Source organism: Mchenga conophoros, linkage group LG22, assembly GCF_057382185.1.
Source record: "Mchenga conophoros isolate Kocher_MC1m ecotype Shallow Benthic linkage group LG22, M_conophoros_male_GT1.1, whole genome shotgun sequence".
NCBI classification, from domain to species: domain Eukaryota; kingdom Metazoa; phylum Chordata; class Actinopteri; order Cichliformes; family Cichlidae; genus Mchenga; species Mchenga conophoros.
Genome location: NC_140546.1, coordinates 13,216,931 through 13,241,159, shown reverse-complemented (window position 1 = coordinate 13,241,159; position 24,229 = coordinate 13,216,931). Strand labels below are relative to the sequence as shown.

Genomic DNA, 24,229 nt, shown 5'->3' with positions numbered 1-24,229 from the left:
ATTTTAATATCCGCTCCACCTCGGGTGCTACATCGACACATTTTTGCATTCGCACTGTTGCTTTCTGGGCATCTATGACTTTGTGCACGTGGGGACGTTTGCAGCGGATGATGATGGAGTGGAGAAGCGAGGGATGGAGCAGCTCCCGGGTCGCGGATTGCGGTGGGGGGGGGGGGGGGGGGGGGGGGGGGGGAATCAACACTGCTGAACCGTAGCGGGCAGCGGCAGAAGCTGTAGCAATGCTGACTCAAAAACCACTAATGGACGCGGCGATGTGTCAGCAGCGCTAATACAAACATCCGTCAAAGGCCTGTTCGTCCACTCCACTTGCTGCTATTCACAGCCGTTCGAGGAGGGCAGTAGACCAAGGCTGTTTTTCTAGTGTTTGTGCAAAGTCCACAACCACAGCTGCACACAAATCTACTGTCTTTATTCAAAAAGTCTGTGACAATTTAATGGCTATGCAGGGTGGGAGAAGCGTAACAGCACTTTACAGTGAGAGTGTGTGTGTGTGTGAAGGCTACTGACCCAGTGTGTCGTAGTAGAAGGGGAAGTCTCCCAGGTATCCAGAGTACTGCGGCAGAGCGAACAGGCCCCCAGGGTGACTGTTCCACATCAGGCTACTCCTGGAGGCGTGCTCTAGTACACGGTCCTGAATGATCTGCACACAGGAACAAAACCACACACAGGTTAGATTACAACGTAAAAAAACAAAATAAAGCCTAAATAAAGCCTGTATAAATTAAGACAAGTCTCATATGAGAGATATGAGATGGATCTTTATTTCCACAATTAATTTTATTTTGTGCTGCTGCGGGGACTTTGTAGAGCCCTGCCAATATTAGGCTTTTAAGGCCGATATCAATACCAGTACAAATATTTGGTGAATTAACAATCTAATATATATATATAATTATTTTTCTTTTCAGACACAACAAATAAAAAAATAGAAATAGCTACACATTTAAAATGTAATCTAAGTTCTTACTAAGATAATATGACAATGTGGCTTAAAAAGAATCTGGTTTTATTATCACAACAAGTTGTTGTTTGTGGCATTTCAAACAAGGTTACCAAAATTAAAGTAAAAGTCAGCTAAACTAAAACTAGATGTGAAAGAAAAAAAAACAATTTTAATTAAATAAAACAAAAATGAAATTTAGATTCCTGAAATAATGAAAGCTAACTGAAAGGATTTTGTGACTCAAGTAACCAAAGTAAAGATGTAGAGGAAAAATGATACAAATATGTCTCTGCCAGTTTGGTAAAAAATTGTTATCACAGGTCGTCTTGATGACATTTTGATGTGTTTACTGAATTGTTAGATGTTTACATGACAACGAGTTAACTGCCCTCAAAAAGTACTGCAGTTCTATCTATCTATCTATCAAAAACAATTAAACCCAGAAACTAATACAAACTAAACTAAAACTAGAAAACCCAATCTGGAAACTAACAAAAACTAAACCTAATTAAAAGCTAGAAATTAGATGAAAATTAAAAACTAATTAGAAAATATATTTTTAAAAGCCTAACAACTTTGTTCCATATATGTGTTGCCAGTCAGCACTCAGGGTGTTTCTTCTGTATAGTCTTTACTTTTTTTTATTTTAATTTATCAGCTATTATAAAAGCTGATCCCAGTTTATTTGAAAATAGACGATAGATCATCGGGGTTCTAGCGCTTAGTTTAAAAGTTGTACGAAATTTAAAGGGTTAAAAATACCAAAAATACCTGCAAAGTAATGAACTTAAAATGGTGCGTTTATCTGTGAGGACTTTGAACGGCAGCTTTCACTCTGGACAGAGTTGGGAGAGTTAAGTCAAGGCATGTCCTCTTGCAAATGCACTTCAGACATGTTCTCACTGGAAATGCTTGGCCTTTGTGGACCGCACAGGACTCGGGACACACGCCATCGCCTCGCTGGCTGCGAATCCACCGGGACGGTTAATTACCTTCGCTATTCTCACTTGAGTGCAGTTGGACATTACTCTGACTTTTTGCTAGGCCGCTCAAAGTTTCAGTGCATATGAATCCAGAGTCTGTTTTACAGGATTAAAACTGTACTGCTTTAATTACAGCAGGGTCTATGTATACCTCGGGCCACTCTGTCGTTTGTGCCGCTTCTTCATTAATTCAAACTCAGAAGAAACACACAAAAAAAGCAGCATGAACCCAACAAAGATTACCTTTAAATAACACTTCTTAGATCACAAAGGACTCATAACAATCAGAAATATTTGTGTAGATGAGCGAACATTCGTAAGCCTTTCAGATTATGCTGAATGAAGGATTTGATCAATGAGCCTTGTAATCACGTCTATAAAATATCTCACACTGAGAAATGAGTTTTCTCACAAAAAGTGCCAAGAAGAAGACAGTCGTAAATGTGAATGAGAATCAACACGGCTAATGCACCAACTTACAATAACCCCCCTCCTTCCTTTCAGCTCTGAATAATACTCGAGTATTATTCAAAACTCAGTCGGTGTATTAGAGGTGAAAGCAAGAAAAAAAACTGGTATAAAAGTAAGTCTGCGGGCGTTAGATGAAAGCAAAAAGCTAGCTGAGCTTTGCAAATGTTTGCTTTGTATCACCTCAATAGCAGCCATTGATTGTGTCAAGAGTGAATCGCACTGGCACAAAGCGAGGCTGAAAGAAATCTATGTTATTGTGCAATATTTTCTCCGCTGACAACCCAAACTGTTTTTTTCCCCTTCCCCTTCTTTTTTCTTTCCTCAAGCCAAAAAGCATCTGTGCCGGTCAGTCACACAGACAGTGGGGGGAGGGTGGGTATAAGAGCCAAACGGTGGACACGGACAAAGTCATCAGCTGCATCTAAGCACCAGTCAGTCAGGCCTGCCCCAATCCTTTCTGCGCCCAAATAGAGCAGTCAGTCAAACGGGTCGGACGTGAGAATGGGCACTATTTCCCCCCAGCTGCAGCTCGCACCGGGCTTCTGCTGAACAGGCAGACAGGAGAAAGAGATATTGCTGCTGTGCCCTTGAGCCATGCTAAATTGCTTCAGTAAAACAGACACGGGTTTGCGGCCGTGTTTTATGGCCGCTATTGAGCGGGAAGGTGCTGGCTGCTTGGCTTGGCAACTCAAAGGATGGATACATAGCATGGAAAGAAGTAGAGAGAGTCAGGTGGGGCGATGGCTGAGCTGCTGATAGCTGTTCAAATTGTAAAAAAAAAAGAAAAAAAAGAAAAGCTAATAACATAGCTCGAGGGCCTTACTGTAATAATATTGACAAAGCGGCATAAAAATTCATCATAGTGAGGCGGGGATGTGAAGAAAGAAAGGGGGAGAAAAAAAAAATCAGCCCCGTGTGAGTCTCTTTTACTTTTCCGAGCTTTGTCCCCGAGGGCAGTCGATAACCATTTGCCTCAGAAAAACAGATTAACTCGGAATCCGTTAACTTCTCTATAAAAACACTGCCTGCCACCTTAACACCCTCAAGCCCTTTACACCTTATGAGGGGCAATTTTGCTCGCTTGGCTGCTGCTCCTCCCCCGTCGGCAGCCCTCAGTCGGGACATGATGGACGACTCAATCTCACCTCAGAACAGCCACAATCAACCAATTAGAGCATGATAGATAAATCCTGCCTCCGTGGGAGCACACTGTGAACTCGCTTTTAATAGGTGAGTTTAATAGGTGTACCAGCAGCACGGAATCCGGCGATATTGACCTTGTGATTGGTCGAAATGTGGCTGCTTCCTGACAGGAAAGAGCGCATGATAGGTTGAACTTGTGTTTCCTGCTTGCTCGCTGCACACACACACACACACACACACACACACACACACACACACACACACACACACACAGGTAGTCAATAAAACAGGCAAGTGTGTTTTTTAAATGCGCGCAAGCAGATTCAATCTGTCAAGATATCAGAGTGTATATGTGTGTTTTGAGCATGTGTGTATCCTTACAGATCTGCAGTAGAGTTGGGTGTGTGTGTGTGTGTGTGTGCAAGTGCAGGCCCAACAGGATGAATAAACCATGTCGCTCGTTATCTGGGGGCCTGCCACTGCAACGCCATTTACATATGTCACCCCCACTCCTCTTCACCCCTTCTCTCCCCACTCTGCTCTTTTAACAGGACAGTCAGTCAGGATTAAACGTTTAGCCACTGCCCCATTCAGCACACACACACACACACACACAAACATGCAGGCAAACTACGCGCACACCCTCACAGACGCACGCTGAGTCACAGGCCGTGTCACCTTGCACTTCAGCGTGGAGTGACAACATGTCAGCAAGGTTATGCCTGGGTGGTGCCGTGTGTATCTGGCCTGACACATCTTGACATATGGAGATGTGTTTCTGACTGCGTGTGTGTGTCTGTGTGTGTGTGTAATAGCTCACAGTGAGACATGGCTAGATAGAAAACAGACTAGAGATGTAGAGCTAGCTGAAATCAGACAACTCTAGACACTGAAGTCACGACAGATTACGTGCAGTGTGTGTGTGTGTGTGTGTGTGTGTGTAAGATCTGGTAGGTTATAGTGTCAGTGAGATTGTAGCATTGAGAGGGGAATCTTGCTTCAGCAATGCAGTAAGAAAGGAAATTAAAAGCGTGATGGGGTGCTTGAATGAGGGAGCACGCAGGAAGGAGGAGACATTTGCAACCGCAGCATGAAACTAGCAGTAAGCCCCGGTGTTATCCCTGCATCCATAAACAATTTGTTTAAAATTAATAATAAGGGATGGAGGAGGATTGAGTGGATAAATTGTTTTTCCACTCGCAGATTCCTTAAACTGGGTTATTGTTAACAAAGTCAATGTGCATGATAATATGGGGTTGGGAGGAGGCTCTGGCACTTTTGAGTAGTTTTCAGTTTTGTGCCTCCTGTGGTTGACGTTTGGTTTGGATTGCATGGATTTATTAACCCATCCTTTAAAACCTCTTAAATGACTAATACGTCTACCATAGCATGACTACCTATACTGCTTTCATCTTACTAATCCATGTGCATGCTGCTAATCAAGCCTGCATGTAGCTATGTGCATTGCTTGTTAAGTTATTTTAAGAAAAGAAAGAGCAGGAGCAAAATCTAACTGAACAACAGCAGTTCTTAGAAAAGCGACTGCTCCCCGTAGACTCCGATGTTAAAATGCCCAAATTTACTGCAGAAATAAGCCTATTCCCCAGTTTTTAACCACTATGATGGGTGATTTTTATATCTCACCAATTCAAATTTTATTAAAGTCTGAAAGATATGAATAATTAAAGCTGTGGCTGCATATAAAAGACGGTTGTAGCCACTGTGATGCCACCCACTGATTTACCGAGGCCTGTTTTGAATCCACAAACTGAGCATTGTGGTCGACGTCATTACCTTGCCGTTTTAAAACCACACATGAAGAGACTGAGGGATCTGCTAGAGAAACCGAGGGGCAACGCTCTGACATCTTAATGTATGCTCCTTTTGCACTCTAATGGTGATCAGAATGTAGAAATCAAACCTCATATTTTATTTAATAAGACCAGAAATTAGCAAATTAGAAAACAATCTCATCAGGACCACAAGAGTAGGCCCCTGCTGGTCACTGGAAATAATGCAGGTGCACTGGCTTCATTTTAGCAGCTTCCAGAGCTGAAACTTGAAGGTACATCCTTGTTCTACGTCATCTCTGTTATCAGCACAGGCTAGTATACTTATGACATGTTAGGAGGACCTGTCAATGCCGTTTGTAATGTCGGTGCCTCAGGATATTTAACTATCTGATAAATAACATGGCTTCCTGTACGCTTGTATTAACTGACCGTCTGAGAAGTCTGCGCTGTGGTTTTACTGGTGAGTAAAACTCTAGTATGACATTTATATACTGTACAAGCACTAATTAACAGTTATCTGTGTGTGTGAAATCTTGTTTAAGGATGCACCTTGCCAACAAGAATAACTCAGTATTTCCACCGTCTCATATAAATATGCACACTTCTGCCTCCCAACTACAAAATATCGTGACGACCTACAGACCTAAGTTGTTTATTTCTAGCTTCCAACATAGTCCCATCATTTTATGACCTTTTGAACCAAGCAGTCTAGAGAATGATTTAGCTGTGTCTGGCCGAGACGCGGAAGTATGCAGGGTTTCTTTTGAATACTTCTCTGATGCTCTTATTTTTAAATTATTTACAGCTACAGTCTTACAGTCACTTTAAGTGACTTCAGATGAGCACACTGTTATTCCAAATCCCTCTGTCATCGCATCATGCTCCAGCGTTTGCCAGCAGGCATACTGCCTTGCCTTTGAGCGGGGTCATTTGAAACAACCATAAACACTTTTGCTTTTAGACGTGTTTGGATGACATGTTGTATAAACTAGATTGTTTCAAACACCCTCTGGCCTTTTTGTCATATTCAGAGTTGAACACAGATGCAGACTACACTGATGTGAAACACGCTAAAAGGGATGTGTGAGAACTTTCCATGGACCTAAAAGGACCTCAGAAACTTCACCCACAGAATCTGTGACAAGATCTGAAAACTGCTGTTCACAAACGCTGTCCATCTAATCTGACTGAGCTGGAGCTGTTTTGCAAAGAAGAATGGGCAAGGATTTCAGTCTGTAGATGTGCAAAGCTGGTAGAGACATACCCTAAAAGACTGGCAGCTGTAATTGCACCAAAGGTGGTTCTACAAAGTATTGACTCAGGTGGCTGAATAATTACGCACACCCCACTTTTCAGTTGTTTATTTGTAAAAAAATGTTTGGACTCATGTATGATTTTCGTTCCACTTCTCACGTGTGCACCACTTTGTGTTGGTCTTTCACGTGGAATTCCAATAAAACTGATTCATGTTTGTGGCTGTAATGGGACAAAATGTGGAAAAGTTCAAGGGGGCCGAATACTTTTGCAAGCCACTGTAACTGTCTCTACTGGTGGCATTATAAATAGTACTACCCCGCCAATTGCTGCAACTACTATTGATATATCATAAAATAGCATTTAATAAAAACAAAAAGCGGCCTGTGAGAAATTCTACATGAACACGTTCCGCAATTTCCATTTTTTCTTTGCTCTCTGTCAAAAAACACAGAAAAATTCTGTTTTTACTTTTAGCCTCACACCAAACAGACCAAACAGAGAGCGCAGCGATTATGGAGTCTGCAGTGACACTGCAGCCCTCGGAGAGAAAGGCTGATAATGGACGAAGGAGAGTTTGTACAACTGTGCATGTGCGTCTTGACTCCTCACCTTCAGGGTGGTCAGAACAATCTTTTCCACAGAGGAGAAGTAGGCTTCCCAGAGGAACTGAGTCTGCTGTCTGAGGGACAGGATCTTGTCCTGGTGGATGGAGCGCACCGTTGTGGGAATCTGCAAAGAACAAACGGCATTCGATCAGTATTGCACATCGCTGTTGAAGAACGATTGATCTGGGCATGAAAACGTTTTGCTGTGGGTATGCACCTGCTTCTACTGTCTTGTCATAGACATATGCATGTAGATGTGAACTACATGTACATGTAGGTTCTTAGTCATCCAGGTCATGCTAACTTTTAGAGCTTGGGGAAAAAAAGTGCAGCTGGAATTATGTCTCCTTCATTCTAAAAACAAAACTGGAGTTCCAGATATGTAATCTTAACCCTTGTGGGGGTTTCCCCCTTTGCTGGGACCCACTACTGAGTACTACTGCTACTACGACGGATTATTCATGCAAGCTGTCATGTGAGCCAAGGTGTAAGAAGGGGACCTGGATCATTACCATCACCACGAGTGAAACCACTGTGAGACCTTGCCCCACCCTGTCATGTGACCTGCTGAGGTCACCTGAGGTAAGTTATGATACCTGTGACCCAGGTCTACCTTTTGTTCGTTTTCTTCTTTTGTGTACTTTTTCTTTGCCTTCACAGAGAGCAGTGAGCTGCTGAACTTTTAGTGATTAGGTCCAGGATTTAGATCTTTTCAAAAACTTCAAGACTTCAGAGCAAGTTTTAGTAAAAAATAGCAGCAACATCAGAAGATTTGTGTTTTCTGTCTGTCTCTTTTTAACCTGGCAGAATTTAGTCCCAATCAAGAAGGAAGTCCTATTTGTGTAACTCAGTTCAATTCAGTTTTATTCATAAAGCATCAAATAAGATTCTTTCCATTCTAAGATAGAGCCCCTACGATAACACAGAAAACCCTAATATTCAAACAACCCCTTTTGAGTAAGCACTTGGTGACAGTGGGAAGGAAAAACTCCCTTTTAAACAGGAAGAAACCTCCAGCAGAACCAGGCTGAGGGAGGGGGCGACCATCTGCCGTGACTGGCTGGGAATGAGGGGAGGAAGACATCACAAACTCAAGGTAGGTTTAAAAAATGTTTTGTTTTAAACCGGCAGCATTTACAGGAGACAAATATGTGCCGTTCATGAAGGAAACAAAGCACATGAAAGAAGGAATAAAGTTAACGGCCTCTATCAGTCAAACAATATTACGAGAGAGAAGCTTTAAATGCTTCAGCTGGAATTTAATGGACAGTTTTACACCTTTGTTCCAATAGATGTGTAGTTTCTGTTGTGACCATTTGTCACAGTAAAGGGGAGATAATGGCCAATAAACGGTATTTATCCACTCTAGTAAAGAGTACATTCCTCTATCTGTTAGCATGTTTATTGGAGAGGTAGATCCACTGTACGAGCAATATTTTCTAGATATTTCTGTGGTTCCGATAAATACCTCTAATAAAGAGTACAGGCATCTCACATTTAGTGAAAAACACACATATTAAGTGGGTGTTGTGTGCACCTTGCCCCATTGTACTGCAGCAAAATACATAAATCTGGAGAACGATCCAGGACGTCTCAGACCTGTTTGTAGCTGCACAGAGAAAGCCGAGATGGAGCTCCTGCATTATAAAACTCAAAGTCAAACAATATTATTACACACTTCATTCAAATTAAGGTTTAATGGGCGTATAATTACTTTTCCCCCTATGAAGTTCAAGCCGTTCCAACGAAATCCATTTGGTGGTTTTATTTATTTGCCCTCTCACAAAACAATGTGGGGCTTTGTAAGCAGTCTGGGACTTGGTATGCCGCTTGAATTTTGTTTAGTTAACAGCCATGTCGCTAGAAAACCAAACATGGTGAAGATGGTGAAGACCGAGCGTGTGCCGAGGGTATCGAGAGTCAGAGAGAGAGTCTGATTTCAGTTGTGGGAATGCTGCGGTTTCTCTTCGCCGTGTCACTTTCAGGTGATATACAGAGCATGTGATTGTTGTGCGAGCGCGTCTACGGGCCGTTACCTGCAGCAGGAGCCTCTCGTCGCCGATGACTGCGGCCGTGTTCCAGTCGATGATCTCGGAGAAAGGCAGCTCCCAGCCGTTACTCAGCATCACTGGTACACATGCAGCCTGAGACACACACATACAGAGAGTGAGGCCTGGAATCATTGCTACCTGCCTAATCTCGGCTGATTTACTGGATATTGATCCTCGTCATTACAGCGACAATACGCAGCTCTGTTTATATAAAGCTGTGATAACTGGACTTCATAATAATCGATCATTCTGTTATTATCTGTGTTTGAGTTTCTTTGAATTGAAAGAGTTTACTTTTAGTGTTTTTCCCGTTATTTGACAATGTGACCGGTAGAAGAATAGAAAAGGAAACGTGAAGAGAGAAAGAATAAAAGTTCAGGTGGAGGTTAAGAGCCTTGTAGATTCCTAACTATTCAGCCATTAAGCCCCCCTTAGGTTTGGACATACAGTGGATAAAAAAACACCAATGGAAGGAAAGAAACCACGATCCAAGCAGACATACCTTTTTTTGCTCAGTCAACTGTACCAGCTTAAGACTAGATCCTGAACTTTCATGGAGTTTATTCACTCCTATTTATTTTTTCCTAGATATGAGAAATACGAATCCTGACAAATAAGCCACAGTTTCCTCTAAATAATAGACTTTTGATGGAAATTTCAAATATTTAGCAAACATCTTTTCAATTATAAATTTGCAGATATGACTCATGATGGATTCCTCTGGGGAAAACCACAGGCCTGTGGATGTGGTTGTTATTTAAACATCTCTGTGCACCTTGAAAGGTGGCGACTACTTAGTTTCAGCAAATATTGCACGTACAGCTGCTTTTGGACTACTTTTTACTGGATTATCTGACATGTTAAATCTAGCTAATCTATCTATTTGACTTGAGCCTCTAAATGACGCCATGTGCACACCAGCTATTCTTTAATAAGTTTCAAACGGGTCCCTCCACCCTCTCACTACACCACTGCCCTCATTCAGCTTGTGAAGGGTCTGTGACATTAAGTGCTATTCCAACCAAACGCCCTTAAGAAGAAATGGCTTACAAAAGCATTTAATTGGGCGAGTCGGTGCTCATGTAGGTTTACTAACAACAGGTGCAGCACCTGTTCTGTGACCTATTAATATACTGATTAATATTGATTAGAGCAGCTTAAATCCTACAGGACACGACCGGCCTTTTTTCCTTTTGCATTCACTCTGACAGAACAATGTGACACATTTGGACTTAAACCCATGTTGACTGGCTCATAGTTGCAAAAGTGGTTAATATGAACCTGTTGGGATCTTAGGAGCGTATGACGTAACATTTCTAGATTTGCATGCTAATAGACAGGCTATATGCAAAGACAGCAAGACAACTATTGGGGGGCGATCGTGGCTCAAGAGTTGGGAGTTCGTCTCGGAATCGAAAAGTTGCCGGTTCGAGCCCCGGCTCCGACAGCCTCGGTCGTTGTGTCCTTGGGCAAGACACTTCACCCTACTGCCTACTGGTGGTGGTCAGAGGGTCCGGTGGCGCCAGTGTCCGGCAGCCTCGCCTCTGTCAGTGCGCCCCAGGGCGGCTGTGGCTCCAATGTAGCTTGCCATCACCAGTGTGTGAATGTGTGTGTGAATGGGTGGATGACTGGATGTGGTGTAAAGCGCTTTGGGGTCCTTAGGGACTAAGTAAAGCGCTATACAAATACAGGCCATTTACCAACTATATCTCATTATGAACTGAAAGCACAGGAGTCCAGACTCAACTTCAGATGTGTGGAAAAAATTTTAAAAAGCCAGATTCATAAAAACATTTTCTCACACTGCTGCGACAAGAACTACAAGAGGTGAAACGTTCACAAAAAGAATTCCTTAATTACTCGCCCTGTTTCAGTTTATTTGATTTCTGAAAATGTCTGAATCATTCACAAGTCTGGAAAATCAAAGAAAGGAACCAGGCCGCTCTGGCTGTTTTATTCACTTCATGTCTTCACATCAACGTTTAAAAATGATGACATTAGGAGCGGGTGTGTTAATTACTCAAAAGGAGGTGAGCTCGAGGAACGATGAAGGGATGAAGGGAATTCATAAAAGATGAAAAGGCAGATGAACGCGGATAAACAGATATGAATGATATGAGAGGTGGGGAGTTAGTAAAGCCACAGATGACCTTTGGCAAAGGAATGGCAGAAGGATGGAGGGGTGAGAGGAGAGGTACAGGGGAACAGCTGGTGTGTGCGTGTGTGTCTGTGGTTTGATGTTGATGACGGCCCTGTCGCTCCCAGGTCATAAAGGTGTCAGCTAAACCAGAACTGGCCCTCAGGCTCTGCTGCTGTCTCTCTCACACACACACACACACACACACACACACACACACACACACACACACAAGCGCACACAAGCGCTGACCTCTATGAAGAATTGCTTTTTCATGCAAAGACCAAAGCTGGCAAATACTCTCTCTTTGTCGTCACGGTTTGAATTCGATGGTTGGAGTGAGTGTGACAAATGGAGAAAGGAGAGGAGAGGGCAAATTTGCCTCCTGAGTGAAGTGTTCTCTGCGCGTGCATGTGTGTGTGTGTCAGCTGATAGTGAGATAAGCACACTTATGTGAGTGCACTCTGTGGACAGCGGCGTACGGTAAGGAGAGGTAAAGGACAGTGCAGTAGTAATGCAGAGTGCTGCGCAGTTACAGAAATGGATGAACAGAGAGGAGGAAAAAAGAAAACGATTGGCGCATGTAAATAAAAGGAGGCAGGAAGAGGCAAACTGGAGGTGAATCCAGAGCCAGTGTTAGGAAATTACTATGATGACTTATGTTTATTATGTGCAGCAGTTTCACCCGTAATCTAGCTTAATATAAACCTGGGCAGCAAAAAGCTAGCAAACGGTCTCTGCATGTCTATGCAAATGCATAAAAAAAACAAACCATCTTTATTTTTTTTTTTTCATGAAGTCAGGCAACAATTTAACAGTGTATCTGCAAAATGAATATCAGTGTTTAGAGGCAGGAAGCAGCAGCTAATCCTCTCAGCGAAGGTCTCGTTTGTTTATATTAATTACACTATTAGTCTGAAAATTAAGGTGGTAATGATCTAGTGATCCTTTGCTAGAGGTAGCACCATTAAAACAAATGCTAAGTGGAAGGTTGAGTGTAGGTAGTGATTATTTTTCTTCATAGTGATATTTGCTGGTTAGCTTGAATTTAGAGCAGTGAGCAATGCTCTCTCGCAGTGCTGTGGATGTGTGTGTTGCTTGTTTACCTGCAGCGCTTCAAGGAAGCGGAAGGAGCCCAGCCGTCTGCCGCGGGGCACCAAACAGAAAGTGGAATTGTGGAGCATCTCCTTGTAGTCGTACCTGCAGGGACACACACACACACACAGACGTGTTGTGAGTTCACTGATGTGAAAATGACACTAAAGGAACGGGCTTAGAAAAACATGTGAGTGATCATCAGCCACACAGGCCTGGAGACAAGTCATCCTCCCATGGACAACCACGGGAGGCTAACGGAAAATGTGTATTCCCAACCAGTTGTCACCATCAGTCTCAAAGAGAGAGCTGCACCTAAAGATCTCCCTGTAGCCACAGTTTCACTAGCTCTCTGTAAGGGTTCTGAATGGTTAGAAACAGAACACGTTGCCTTGCCAGTGCAACCAAAAAGCTGCAGAAGGTGCAACTGTTACTCGTCCGTTTCCAGGTTCACCGCCACCACTTAGTGAGCTGTTGGGGAGCGTCATCAGACAAGTCGCCGTCTTGCATGCACATTACTGTCGACTGCATCTGTTACTGACCGAAGAAGACGCAATTGCAATTGGAAAAGGTTGCACCTAGCAACTGCCAGCAACCACTCACCATCTGGTTTGGGACTGCCCATCTTTCTCTAGCAACCTGTGGTAGTCAGAGTGGTGTCTCTAGTCACGTGTCACCGGTTTACAGATTAGACGATTGCATGCTGTATGAGCTAGTTCTCATCAGTCAGTTAGACAATTGTTTGATTGTTTGATGAAGGGATGAAATCTTTGCCACAACATGTATTAGGGTGGAAATTGTGATGTGACTCTGGATACGATGCTATCTGGAATCATCGCCCATGATAATGCTGTTATCATGACACAGTGATTATCATATTGCAATTATTTAGTATCTATGAGAGTATGAAATCTGTGTAACTAACAACATCAACAAAACTGTCCTAAAGAGCCAAAAAGCAGAATTTGATTCATATTACAATATTTTGAATGATTGCAAGAAGATGATGCATCACAATGTTGCTCTTTTGCAGCGCTACTGTTATGCATGTAGTTTTCCACACACTCCCACACATTTAATGACATAAAAACCAAACAGTTATATCAGGAGGGCTCAAACAACTTTTTTAACAAGGTAAAATACAATAATTATCTGAGGGATTTCAAGAGAAAGGGGAGTTCTCACATTTAAAGCGTTGCTTTTTGTGTATTGTAAAGTGGGTTTAACAAGTCAGCAGCTGGCTAATAATCCCTTGTTCCTGGAAAACAAGGTGTATGTGCGAAATCACAGCAAGAACAAAACCACGAGTTGATTTTATTATTATTTTATTATTTAAGGTCCCCAGAGTGTCTGATTTTGCTTTTGCCTTTTTCCACCGAGCCTCCTCTTTTCTGCTTTTTCCTTCCACCTATGTTGTCCTCCACTTCCTGTCATTTATTTCTCACAGCTTTTCTACATCTTTTTCCCTTTTCTTCTCTTTCCCCCAATCTCAAGATTCACATCCACCTGTGCACACCTCCCCTCTTCTGTCTGCTACCTGTCCCGGTTCTTTTTATCTCTCGGAGCAGGAGGCCGAAGCTCCCACCCTCCCCATCTTCCTCTCTCTGCTTTCCCCCGCTCATCCCTCTATTTCTCTATTTCTCCAGTGAGGTGTATCTTATTGCTCTCCAAACAGGGTGATCAACCCAGCCAGGGGTAATGAGCTGAGAGTGACACCTGCTTCCACCACACAGCTGGCTCTGCGCGTGCATGTGTGTGCATCAGAAATAGACAAATTGTGCATCAGTCTATGTGTTCATGTTTGCATGCTCGGTGCTTTCTCATATTTTGACAGGTTGTGTGTTCAGACCAGCGTTGGCTGTAATGACACTTTTTTCCTTAACACTGTAATAGGTTGTAATTCTATAATCACACTAAACTTACTCAAACTGCTACGCTGGTAAGTTTTTAAACTCTCTGCACAACAGGAGGACGAAGCGTCTTCAACTTTTGAGCAATGGAGATATGAACGTTAATCTTTATTGCAAAAAAGGATGAGAATGTAATGGTGAAGCACAAATGACTTTCCGGGCCAGAAACAGCAGCATCTAACACAACATTAACTCTTTCTGAGCATCTGCAAAGCCAGTAACGAAGAACTCTGGACCCAGAGTGATGTTGACCTCAGTCAAGGAGCCAAAGCTTGATTTTCAACGGGTAGGAGAAGCTGTGATGAGCAGTCAGGTTTGTAGAATTGTGGCCTCCATTTCTACCCATACCTGTCTCTCCAAAAGAAATATCTTGTTATTATTCTGGCCTCATTAGGACAGGGATTTCTTCCAGTGTGTGGGCACGTATTCTAAGGCCTAGATTAAACTCTGCTGCAGACACGGACACAGACAGCTGAAGCTTGAGCAGACATCACTGCTGTACTTCTTTAACAGTCCACGTGAAGTCCATCACCAGCAGTACAGGAAAGAATAATCCCAGTTTAGGACTTGCATCGTCAGCTGGTTATTATGCGATCATGCATTTCAGGCAATCTTGCCCAATAATGCGGAAGTAATGTTATATCTTTCAAGGAGTAATTTATTACTTTTTATAAAATAAAAATAAGAGGTAATTCATGACTTTTTTGCTATAATGTCCCCATAATTGACCCTGACACGGAAATGCTGATGTTAATGTGTTAGTTACACCAGGTTGGACCCCATTTTGACTTCACAGCTGCCTTTGTGGCAGAGTCAACAAGGTGTTGGTAACACCCGTCAGTGATTTTGGTCCATATTAACATGATAGCATCAGACAGTTGCTCCAGATTTGTCGAATACACTTCAATGATGAGAATCTCCTGTTCCACCAAATCCCAAAAGTGCTGTATTGGATTGAGATCTGGTGACTGTAGAAGCCATCTAACTGCAGTGAACTCATCGCTATGCTCAAGAAACCAGTTTGAGGTTATTTGAGCTTTGTGACATGTTACAATCTGCCTGGAAGCAGCCATCAGAAGACGGGTAAACTGTGGTCATAAAGACACGGGCACGGTCAACAATAATAGTCGGTTACTCTGTGCTGTTTAAAAGATGTTCAACAATACTAACAGGTGTTCCAAGAAGATATGCCCCATTACACAACCACCAGCAGCCTGATATGCTTTTGTGTTGTTTACGCCAAATTCTGAGCCTAAAACCCGAACATGTAGCCCATCTGCGGCAAGTTTTGACAGAGACGCTCTTCTGCGTTGGTTGGCTCAGGTACAGATAGCAGAAGGAAAATACAAAAACTCAAATAAAATACAAACAAATATAAAATAAGTAAGATAATACACTATATACAACGGTAGCATACAAAGTATGTGATTATGGATATGGTTGTGGAAATATGCAAGACATAAACTATAAACTAGTTATAACATAACTATTCTACCACTACTATTCCTATGTAAGTAATAGATATCTATAAGTATAGACATGTACACGTACACACACACAGGTACACACTAAATATACATATGCATACACACGTCCATACACATAGAAGGTGCATTATGCATGAAGTGGTGACTGTGGATGTCCACAATGCCCAGTGACTTATGACATCGTGATTGAGGAGTTATAGAGTCTAACTGCTGTTGGGATGAATGATCTGTGAAAGCGCTCCTTCCTGCAGCGAGGGTGTTTCGCGACTGGTTCTTTGAGTTACTGTTGCCTTCCTACCAGCTAAAAGCAGTTTGGCTATTCTTCTCTGACCTCTAACATCAACAAGGCATTTTCTCCCAGACAATGTATAGTCAAAGGTAAATTACCAGCCAGTGGCGCATTAGAAAGGAAGCATCCTTCATAAATGATCTTCAGACATATTTTCATGACACCACATGTGATGAAGACAATAATCAAAACAATGTAAACTAAATCTTCCTGCAACAATGACAGATCTGATAGCGTGTTTTAGCATTAAGAAGATAAGAAGGAGATAAACTGGCATAAAGCATAAACACGATCATTTTAATTAGCAGTAGCCTGGTGCCCGTAATGCATTTGCATGATTACTTTTACATGTATCTTCTACTCTACTGATAACAGAGCGGCTGTGCTGTAGCACGTAAGGAAGTGTGAAGGTGATTGCTGATGCTGCCTTTGGTGTGTTTCTCTGACTATGGCCCACGCTGACAGGTCAAAGGTAGAAGCCAGTCAATTCTCTCCCTCTTTCTTGTTCACACACATACACACTGATGGGCGACTGCTGATGGTGCCTTGTCCCTTCTCCAGCCGAGCTCTAATAAAGTGCGGCGACATGACAGCCTGTGATAAAAATCCCACCCTCATTCACACCTACAGGCGCAGCGTTCTGCACAGCACATAAGACAGTTATCGCACACACAGACTCGCAGATGCGCGCGCCGCAAGAACAAGCGACAGCTGCACGCCCTCACATTGACGTTCCGTCACCTGTCGATGGAGACGAAGAAGCTATATTAGCCCATATTTTCACACCAGCTGTCTCTCTGGACAATCTGTGTGTGTGTCCCCGCGTGTGCGTATGTGTGTGCGTGCACGCAACAGCCCACAAAACAGACCAGCAGCTGATGGCACTGAATATCAATGTGGGATTTAACACGCAACAGCCCTATAGCATGTTTTATCCAGCCATTGCACTTTTCTTTGTCACATGTTTAATGCGACACAAATGTTTGCCATTTATCCGACCCAGCCGGACATGGAAAGAACTTTTTTAGCACCAGGTTTTGGGATATCTTAAGACCACTATAAGAAAGTGTCGAGGAAATCACTGGCTTACTGGATGCAGATTTTAGGTAGGATGTGACAGCTGGCTCCCTCCCACATGATCCACCTGCTCTGCACCTTAATCGTACGACTGGGATTGTGCCTAAAACCGATAATTTTCTTTTCACGAGAGTTCTGGTGGTTTTAGATGATGTGATGAGGTTTCATGACGAGACCTCTAGGAGGCGAGTTCCTGGTGGACAAACCCACGTTCCTCCTTCCTTTAAATGTCGTGTTTGTTTGCACAGCCTTCCTTTACCATCATCTCCTTCTATCCCACCCCCCTCTCGCTCTCTCTGTCTCTCTTTTATTTTCTTGCCGGCTCTCTCTCCTCTTTGTGTCCTTGAGTTAGCGGTGGGGGAAAAAAAAAAACACCTCCTAGCTGCGTGCCTGCAGGCTGTGATCGTGTGTTTATGTTTTTCAGACACTTGCGCGAGCCGCCACATTTGCAGCCAACAATTCGGGGAGCGGGAAACAGAAAGTGTCCAGAAAACAAGACTTTTTGAGTGTGTGCGTTTTCCCCAATGTACAACAAGTGTAAAGCAGTTAAGTAACATTTCTTCACCAACCCCAATGTCAAGAGCCTACACACACTCACCATGGCAACCTGTCATTAAGTGCCTTTATTTGTAGCAACGTAATTACATGGAAAAGGTGCGTCTTTCAGACAGATGGGGGGTACAAGGTGAAAGTGGAGAGGGAAACTGAAATCTGCTTACCCCTCCATTCCACTAAGGTATAATCAGCTGGTACAACATCTTCTGCTTCTTATCTCGGTCATGGGGGCAGTCGCCTAAGCAGTAATGCCCTGACCTCCCTCTCCACCTTCCCAGCTCTTCCAGGACATATAATGTCTCCAGCATGTCCCATCTCTGTCCCTGGGCCTTCTCCTGATAGGGCATGCCCTAAACAACTCACCTAGGCATGCAGGAGGCATCCAGGAGGCAGATGCAGTGGCCGAGTAGCCGCTCTACTCCGAACCCCTCACCCTGTCTCTAAGACTAAGCCTGAACACCCCACAGAGGAAGCTGATTCCAAGCTTGTATCAGCCATGTTATTCTTTCAGGTCACTACTCATAGTTCGTGGCCACAGGCTAAGGCATAATGACCAGTAAATCCATAGCTTCCCTTTCTTGTTACCACGACACCCTCATTAGCCATTTAATTTCACAAATAAAGCGGACACATGCCGGCTTCAGATTTCAAAATAGATGATCAATTCTTTGCCTAAACTATAACCCTGCACAGATTTATGCCTCCTTGTTGGTCTAATAAACCGATATGGTTTACTTACATGACGGGAAATAATTTAAGCATGAAAACTAACCAATAAATTTGGGAAACATAAGAAATTAGGAAGGCAGGATTTCCCACAGGCCTAAACTAAATTAAGGACAGACAGCTGTAGTCTTTTTTTTTAAGTAACCCAAATAATCATGTAGCCAGTTGGATTTGTAAAATATGGCTAGATTAATAAAGAAATCTTACGTATGTAAATAAGGTGAAAGATGAATGAAGGAAGAACATCCAAACATGCATTTCATTTCCACGTGTCTTCCTAAGTGAGATGCAGTTTGTATTTTTTGCAACCTGGAAACAGTCAGAGAAATGAATACGACTTTTCTGTGTGTGACCTGAGAGCCGGCTGCGAGAGCCTTGCAGAGAGGCAGTGACAGATATAGTTGAAAGTAGCTTGTCACAACCCCAGCACTAATAGCAGCGCATCCACGCACCTATAATTAAAAATTCGTCTGCTTTTCTCCTCATCATTGTTGCCATCTGCTCACAAAAATCACTGGCTTCCACGGCGCAACGACTTATAAATGACTTCTGCTTGCTGTTTACTTCCATACAGTATTATGCCGCGGGTGATGCACTACCAACAGCCAGATTGTATTAGTAGCCTATGCAACGACCACAAATCTATAAGAGCACACAGTGGACTCATTCTTGGTTATTTTCCTGCCGTTGTGGCCGTGCAGGCACCCACCAGTCGATTATACTGTCCACTGCCTAAACATGGAGCTCCAGGGTGACGAAAACACAAAACCTCAGTGTCTTGCAAAGAGCAGAGAGAAAGAGATCCAATTTACTGCTTATTGAGACTGTTGTTACATTAGCCTCCCGGACCTCTCTCTTGTCTCCCTCTGCCACTCTCTGGATAATTTCTAATTGTCTTCCAAAGTGGGTTTCTGTGCGAGTCTTGCGAGAGTCTGTGGAAGAATAGGTGTCTGGAGGTCTGATGATGGCTGGAACACAATCCTGGAAAGTTTTTTCTCCTTCTTTTTTCTACTCTACTGTAGTTGGGTTTGAGAGTATGCGCTTGAGGTTTTGTTAAAGGGAAAATGATCTAATAAAGACCTCTGACTCATCTGATTAATAATTCATGATTAAAAAAAAGCTCTGGTGTCTTGCAACTTGGCCCCTTTTGGCGCATAAGAATAGAAGTGAACCTCCAAATATAGCAGTCAAAAATCAGGGGATATGAAAAGTTATTTAGATTTATGAATACCATCTCACAGATGTGCCCATTTGTCTGGTAAATAACTACCAAACAGACTAAGGACAGATTCCAGCAGTAATTAAACAGGAGCCTCGTACTCCCCGTAAAAGTGCGAGTGTCTAAGTTGAAGCATATTGTGGTGTGTGTTCCCACGAGAATACGACAGATGTGCAGGCTAAGTGAGCTTATGGAGAAAAGGGGACGTTGTTGGCTCTTGACTAACTGAGATAGAACGTGTTTGGTGAGGGGGAGTGTGTGTGTGTGTGTTGGCTGTGTTTATCTACATATGTCGTGTGTTTAGTTAAGGATTATAATGTGCGTACATGCATATAGTGAGAGATATGAGCTTGAGAGCACCTGCGTGTGTTATGTCCTCCCCCTCTTAATCGTTGCTTTTTATTTACCCTGTGGCAATACGGAAAAAGCATGTGTCAGCAACTGTATGTGCGCATCCTGATCTGTGCTTGTCCATTCTTTCCCATCTTCCCCTTCATCTGCTCTTTTAACGCCTACAGTACACTGTGCATCTAATTCATTAGCCTAATTAGAGCTCATTAGCCAGCTTATGCTACTTCCTATTAGCTTTCTAGCGTGGCATGACCCCAGAGTCCGCATGGCCAAACATACGAGCTTTCTGTGGACAACCAACCATGATGATGGTGAGGTCCGCCTTCAAGGGCAGCAGATTTAGTGCTGGCCACACGTGAGAGATGTACGCAAACATATATGGCAGCATAAAGAAAACCCCCCAAAAAACCACTGAGGCTGAAATGCCAGCAGTTCTGGTGCTGTAATATGGACTGACTGAAGGTTTTTTTGCTGAACTACTGTGGCACAAGATAAGAAGAGGAGAGTGCAAAGGGGTCGTTCTGATTTTAAATGGGTTTTCAGCACTTACTGGCCATCGTCTGTAACTTTACTGACCATCGATGATCAGTCAGTGAGTTTAAGAATCTAATTTTCCCAGCAACACATGGTAACAGTCTACCAACAAAGGATAAAAAACATCAAACGTGTTACTAGATCAGAATAACAAGGGATTCATACTTTTTTGTTAATCTGCTCTGTAGCTACGTCATAACCACAAACCCCTCTGAACCCCTACATGATCTATGCCGTAACCTGAAGTGCAGCTCCCTGGAAATGCAACTACAGGTCATATCAAAGAAGCGATAGGCCCGTTCAGTACTGTCCATTTTGAATTTACAAATAAAAGCCTAGAAACAGAGCCCAGAAAACATGTAGAAGTCTCGGTGTTTCCTGTCAGTCCAGTGACCCCAGCTTTAACGAAACTCATTTCTAACGTCCTCGGTACAAATCACTGACACGAAAGGAGCACGATGGGCCAAAAATCAAAGATATTTAACAACAAGAGTTTAACCCCATTAAACTAGAAATTAACCAGACAAACACATCCAGTTTGTAATACAGCAAATATTGTTATTAGGGAGATGAGGACTGCATCACAAGAGGACATCTGTTAGCCCACATGTGGGAGCTAACAAAACAAAGAAGTCCCCGATCTCAGCGTGCATTCTGATAAATGACACCAAAGTCCATCTTGAGCAGATTTCACCTGAATATGTAGAAGATCTGAGCAGGGCCACGATGTGACAGGCCTTCCTGACCCGTCAAGAGCTATTTCTTGAGGGGGAACTGCTGACCGACAGATCCAAGGTAATATTTCTGTTGCTCCTTTTGTCTCTATCTCTCCGTCCCTCTTAAACTGTGTGAATACAGAGCGCCTACAGTCACACAAACAACCCCCGAAACACTTCTGGACACGTCTCTTCATAGCTACCGAATGCTGTGTTGCATGCATAAATAAAATGTGTGTGCAGGCTTCACATAGACCATCTCGCTGTGTGTGAGCATGTCTCCAGGCAGCCAGATTTTGAACTCAACTCATAACAAGGCATCAGGAGTTTCTAAGATGTTATGCTAGTTTGCACAGCTGTACTGGATCCATGTCACTATTCAAATGAGATCTTGGAAGTGAGTATAGCTGTAGGTGCTGGGTGTCAAATTAGTCTAAATACATTAAAAAAAAACAAAAAAAAACATCCACACATAAAGACGGGGCTCATATACATGCAGACTCACACTTGGTATGCACTCCTGAATCAGTTCAAGTCAACAGTCTGTTCTTTCCCTTCAGCTACGGTCCCCTTCAAACCCCCCTCCACCCCCACCGCACGTGTAAGCCTGAATATTTTACAAATACCCCGATAACAAGAAGTCTTCCTGCCACGACACTAATTCAGTATGACAGCTTTATCCTTGCAATCTTTTCAATTTGTCCTCTCAGATTTTTTCCACTGCCAACAGATGGAGGCAATTTTTCAGTTACATTTAGTGTCTGCACAGTAGTCAAAGTCCCAAACTGCATGCACACACTCTCAACTCTCCGGGGGATGGAAGTGAGGTGGATTTCAAACTAGGCGATGCCTGATCCTCACACGTACGCAGGGCTGCTCTGGGGTGAGGGGTGCAAGATGACCGCAACAATTGCACTTCACACTTGCACGCAGACGTGCTTCACGTCAGCGGCCGGCGCTTCGCTGTGTGATCTCGTGGATGAGGGAGGGGCTCGGACTCCGTGGATGTTCACCGGAGACCAGCTGTGCCTCGCTCCGCTCTTCCAGATGGCCCTCGGGATGCCTCGCTGTGCCGCGGTGGCTTGTGTGTACATGTGCGCAGATCTATGTGCGTGAGACACTATTGGATTTAGACATGTCAGCGCGTGCTTTGCGGCGGGCCTCTTTTTAAAAACACTGACACGTTTTGTCATCAGAGCCGCCAAAGTGAGGAGCGCGGAGGAGTCTGGAGCTACCCCTCACCGAGATGTCCTTTCATCTGACGTACACAGACTCGGGGAGAGAGAGGGAGACAAATATTTCAATTCCTTCAGTCCACATTATGGTCGCTGCAGGCTCTTTCCTGGCAAATCATTATCCAAAATCCTGAAGAGCCTAAAGACTACACACACACAAAAACCCACACTGAGTTACTCGCACACACATTCAGTCACTCTTCCCTCCACGTTAATATGCATGTACTACACAGACACTAACCCCCTTATTTTCAAAGCGCCATCGACCATTATCATGGTCCCATCTGCCAGCAAAGGCTGGTCCGACTCTCCTCCAATAGGTGAGCAGAAATTTAATCACACCTAATTTCTTGTCTACAAATACATCCTAATGCAATCCCTCTGAAGACTTCTCTAAATCAGAATTTAAACCCAGTCTCGGAGCCACCTGGGTCCCCTCAGCACAACACCGCCAATCATAGAATGCTAAGACCCCACCAGAGCATCACCATGAGTAAATGGACGGCTCTGCACGTGGACTCACACGGAGAGATGTGCTGTCATCGGTCACGTCTGCCCCTCTTTGAAATGTCAGCTTTGGAAAACTTTAGAGAAGCAGCGGTGACATCACCGACTGTTTATGTTGGAATTTAACTGACCAAGCTACAAAGTTGCAGCTATTCGGGGGACGACAATAACATTTTTAATGTTCATGTTCAAATTGGGATTTTTAGCAGGCTAAAAACCATCGATCCCTCCATTCTTCTCCACTTATGTTGGGACTAAAGTCTATCTCAGCTATTGTTAGGCCTAAGAGCTGGGATACACCCTGGACAGGTCGCCAGCTTAAGAAATTAATCCTGTCAACATTCAGTGTGGGGCTAAGGTTTATCTAGCATTACCAGCCTATTGTTAGCCGCGACAATGAAGTCATGCTATCTGCTTGCGCTCACGCTTGTTTCATTTCAGCTCAGCAGTACGAGTCCTTCCTCCTGCTTTGACTGCTCCCCATTTCACTGCTCTCTTCCCACCATGTACCACTGTGAAGCAGGCATTCACAGGGTGGAGTGAAGTGAAGCAGACGGGTGAAGCTAAGACAATGCTTCTGGAGTCTCAGTTCGTCCCAACGACGATATGTTATCTGACTGTAAAGGTAACAAAAGGTTTTTATCTCCTCTCCTCTCTCACGCCCTCCTTATTTACTTTGGCAGACTGGCACCATTTTTGTTAGTGTGACTTACTGCTTAGTGTGGGGGGCGTTCCAGTTAAAAATTCTGACTGGGAACTTCAAATGGAACCCCTATATGCAGTAGGAGAACTGGGGTTCGCAAACGCAAGGGAAGAGTGGAGTGGTGTGAGCTTGCAAGTGGCGAATGGATATTTTTCATTGAAAGAACTTCTAAATATGTAATTTTGACGAAAGCAGGTGAGTATTCTATGATTTAATCAATACATTGAGAAGTGCTTTAAACCAGCGGTCCCCAACCCCCGGGCCTCGGACCGGTACCGGTCCGTGAGTCGTTTGGTACCGGGCCGCGAGAGTTGAGGCTCAGGTGTGAAATGTATGGTTTTCAGGGTTTTTATCGGTTTTCAGCGTCATTTTGTTATCGTTTTTATCGTTAACTCTGTTTTCCTGGGTCTTTTCACGTGTG

The 24,229-nt window shown here is 43.5% G+C and overlaps 1 protein-coding gene across 1 annotated transcript in view; it reads right to left on the bottom strand.

Moving 5' to 3' along the window:
• ext1b (exostosin glycosyltransferase 1b) overlaps positions 1-24,229 on the bottom strand; it is a 129,297-nt gene that overhangs the window by 30,155 nt on the left and 74,913 nt on the right. The window contains exons 2-5 of the mRNA XM_085262930.1: positions 12,511-12,604; positions 9,253-9,360; positions 7,221-7,340; positions 529-661 (exon numbers count right to left, since the gene is read on the bottom strand). Of these exons, the coding sequence (XP_085119056.1) occupies positions 529-661; positions 7,221-7,340; positions 9,253-9,360; positions 12,511-12,604 (455 nt within the window). The remainder of the gene's footprint in view (positions 1-528; positions 662-7,220; positions 7,341-9,252; positions 9,361-12,510; positions 12,605-24,229) is intronic.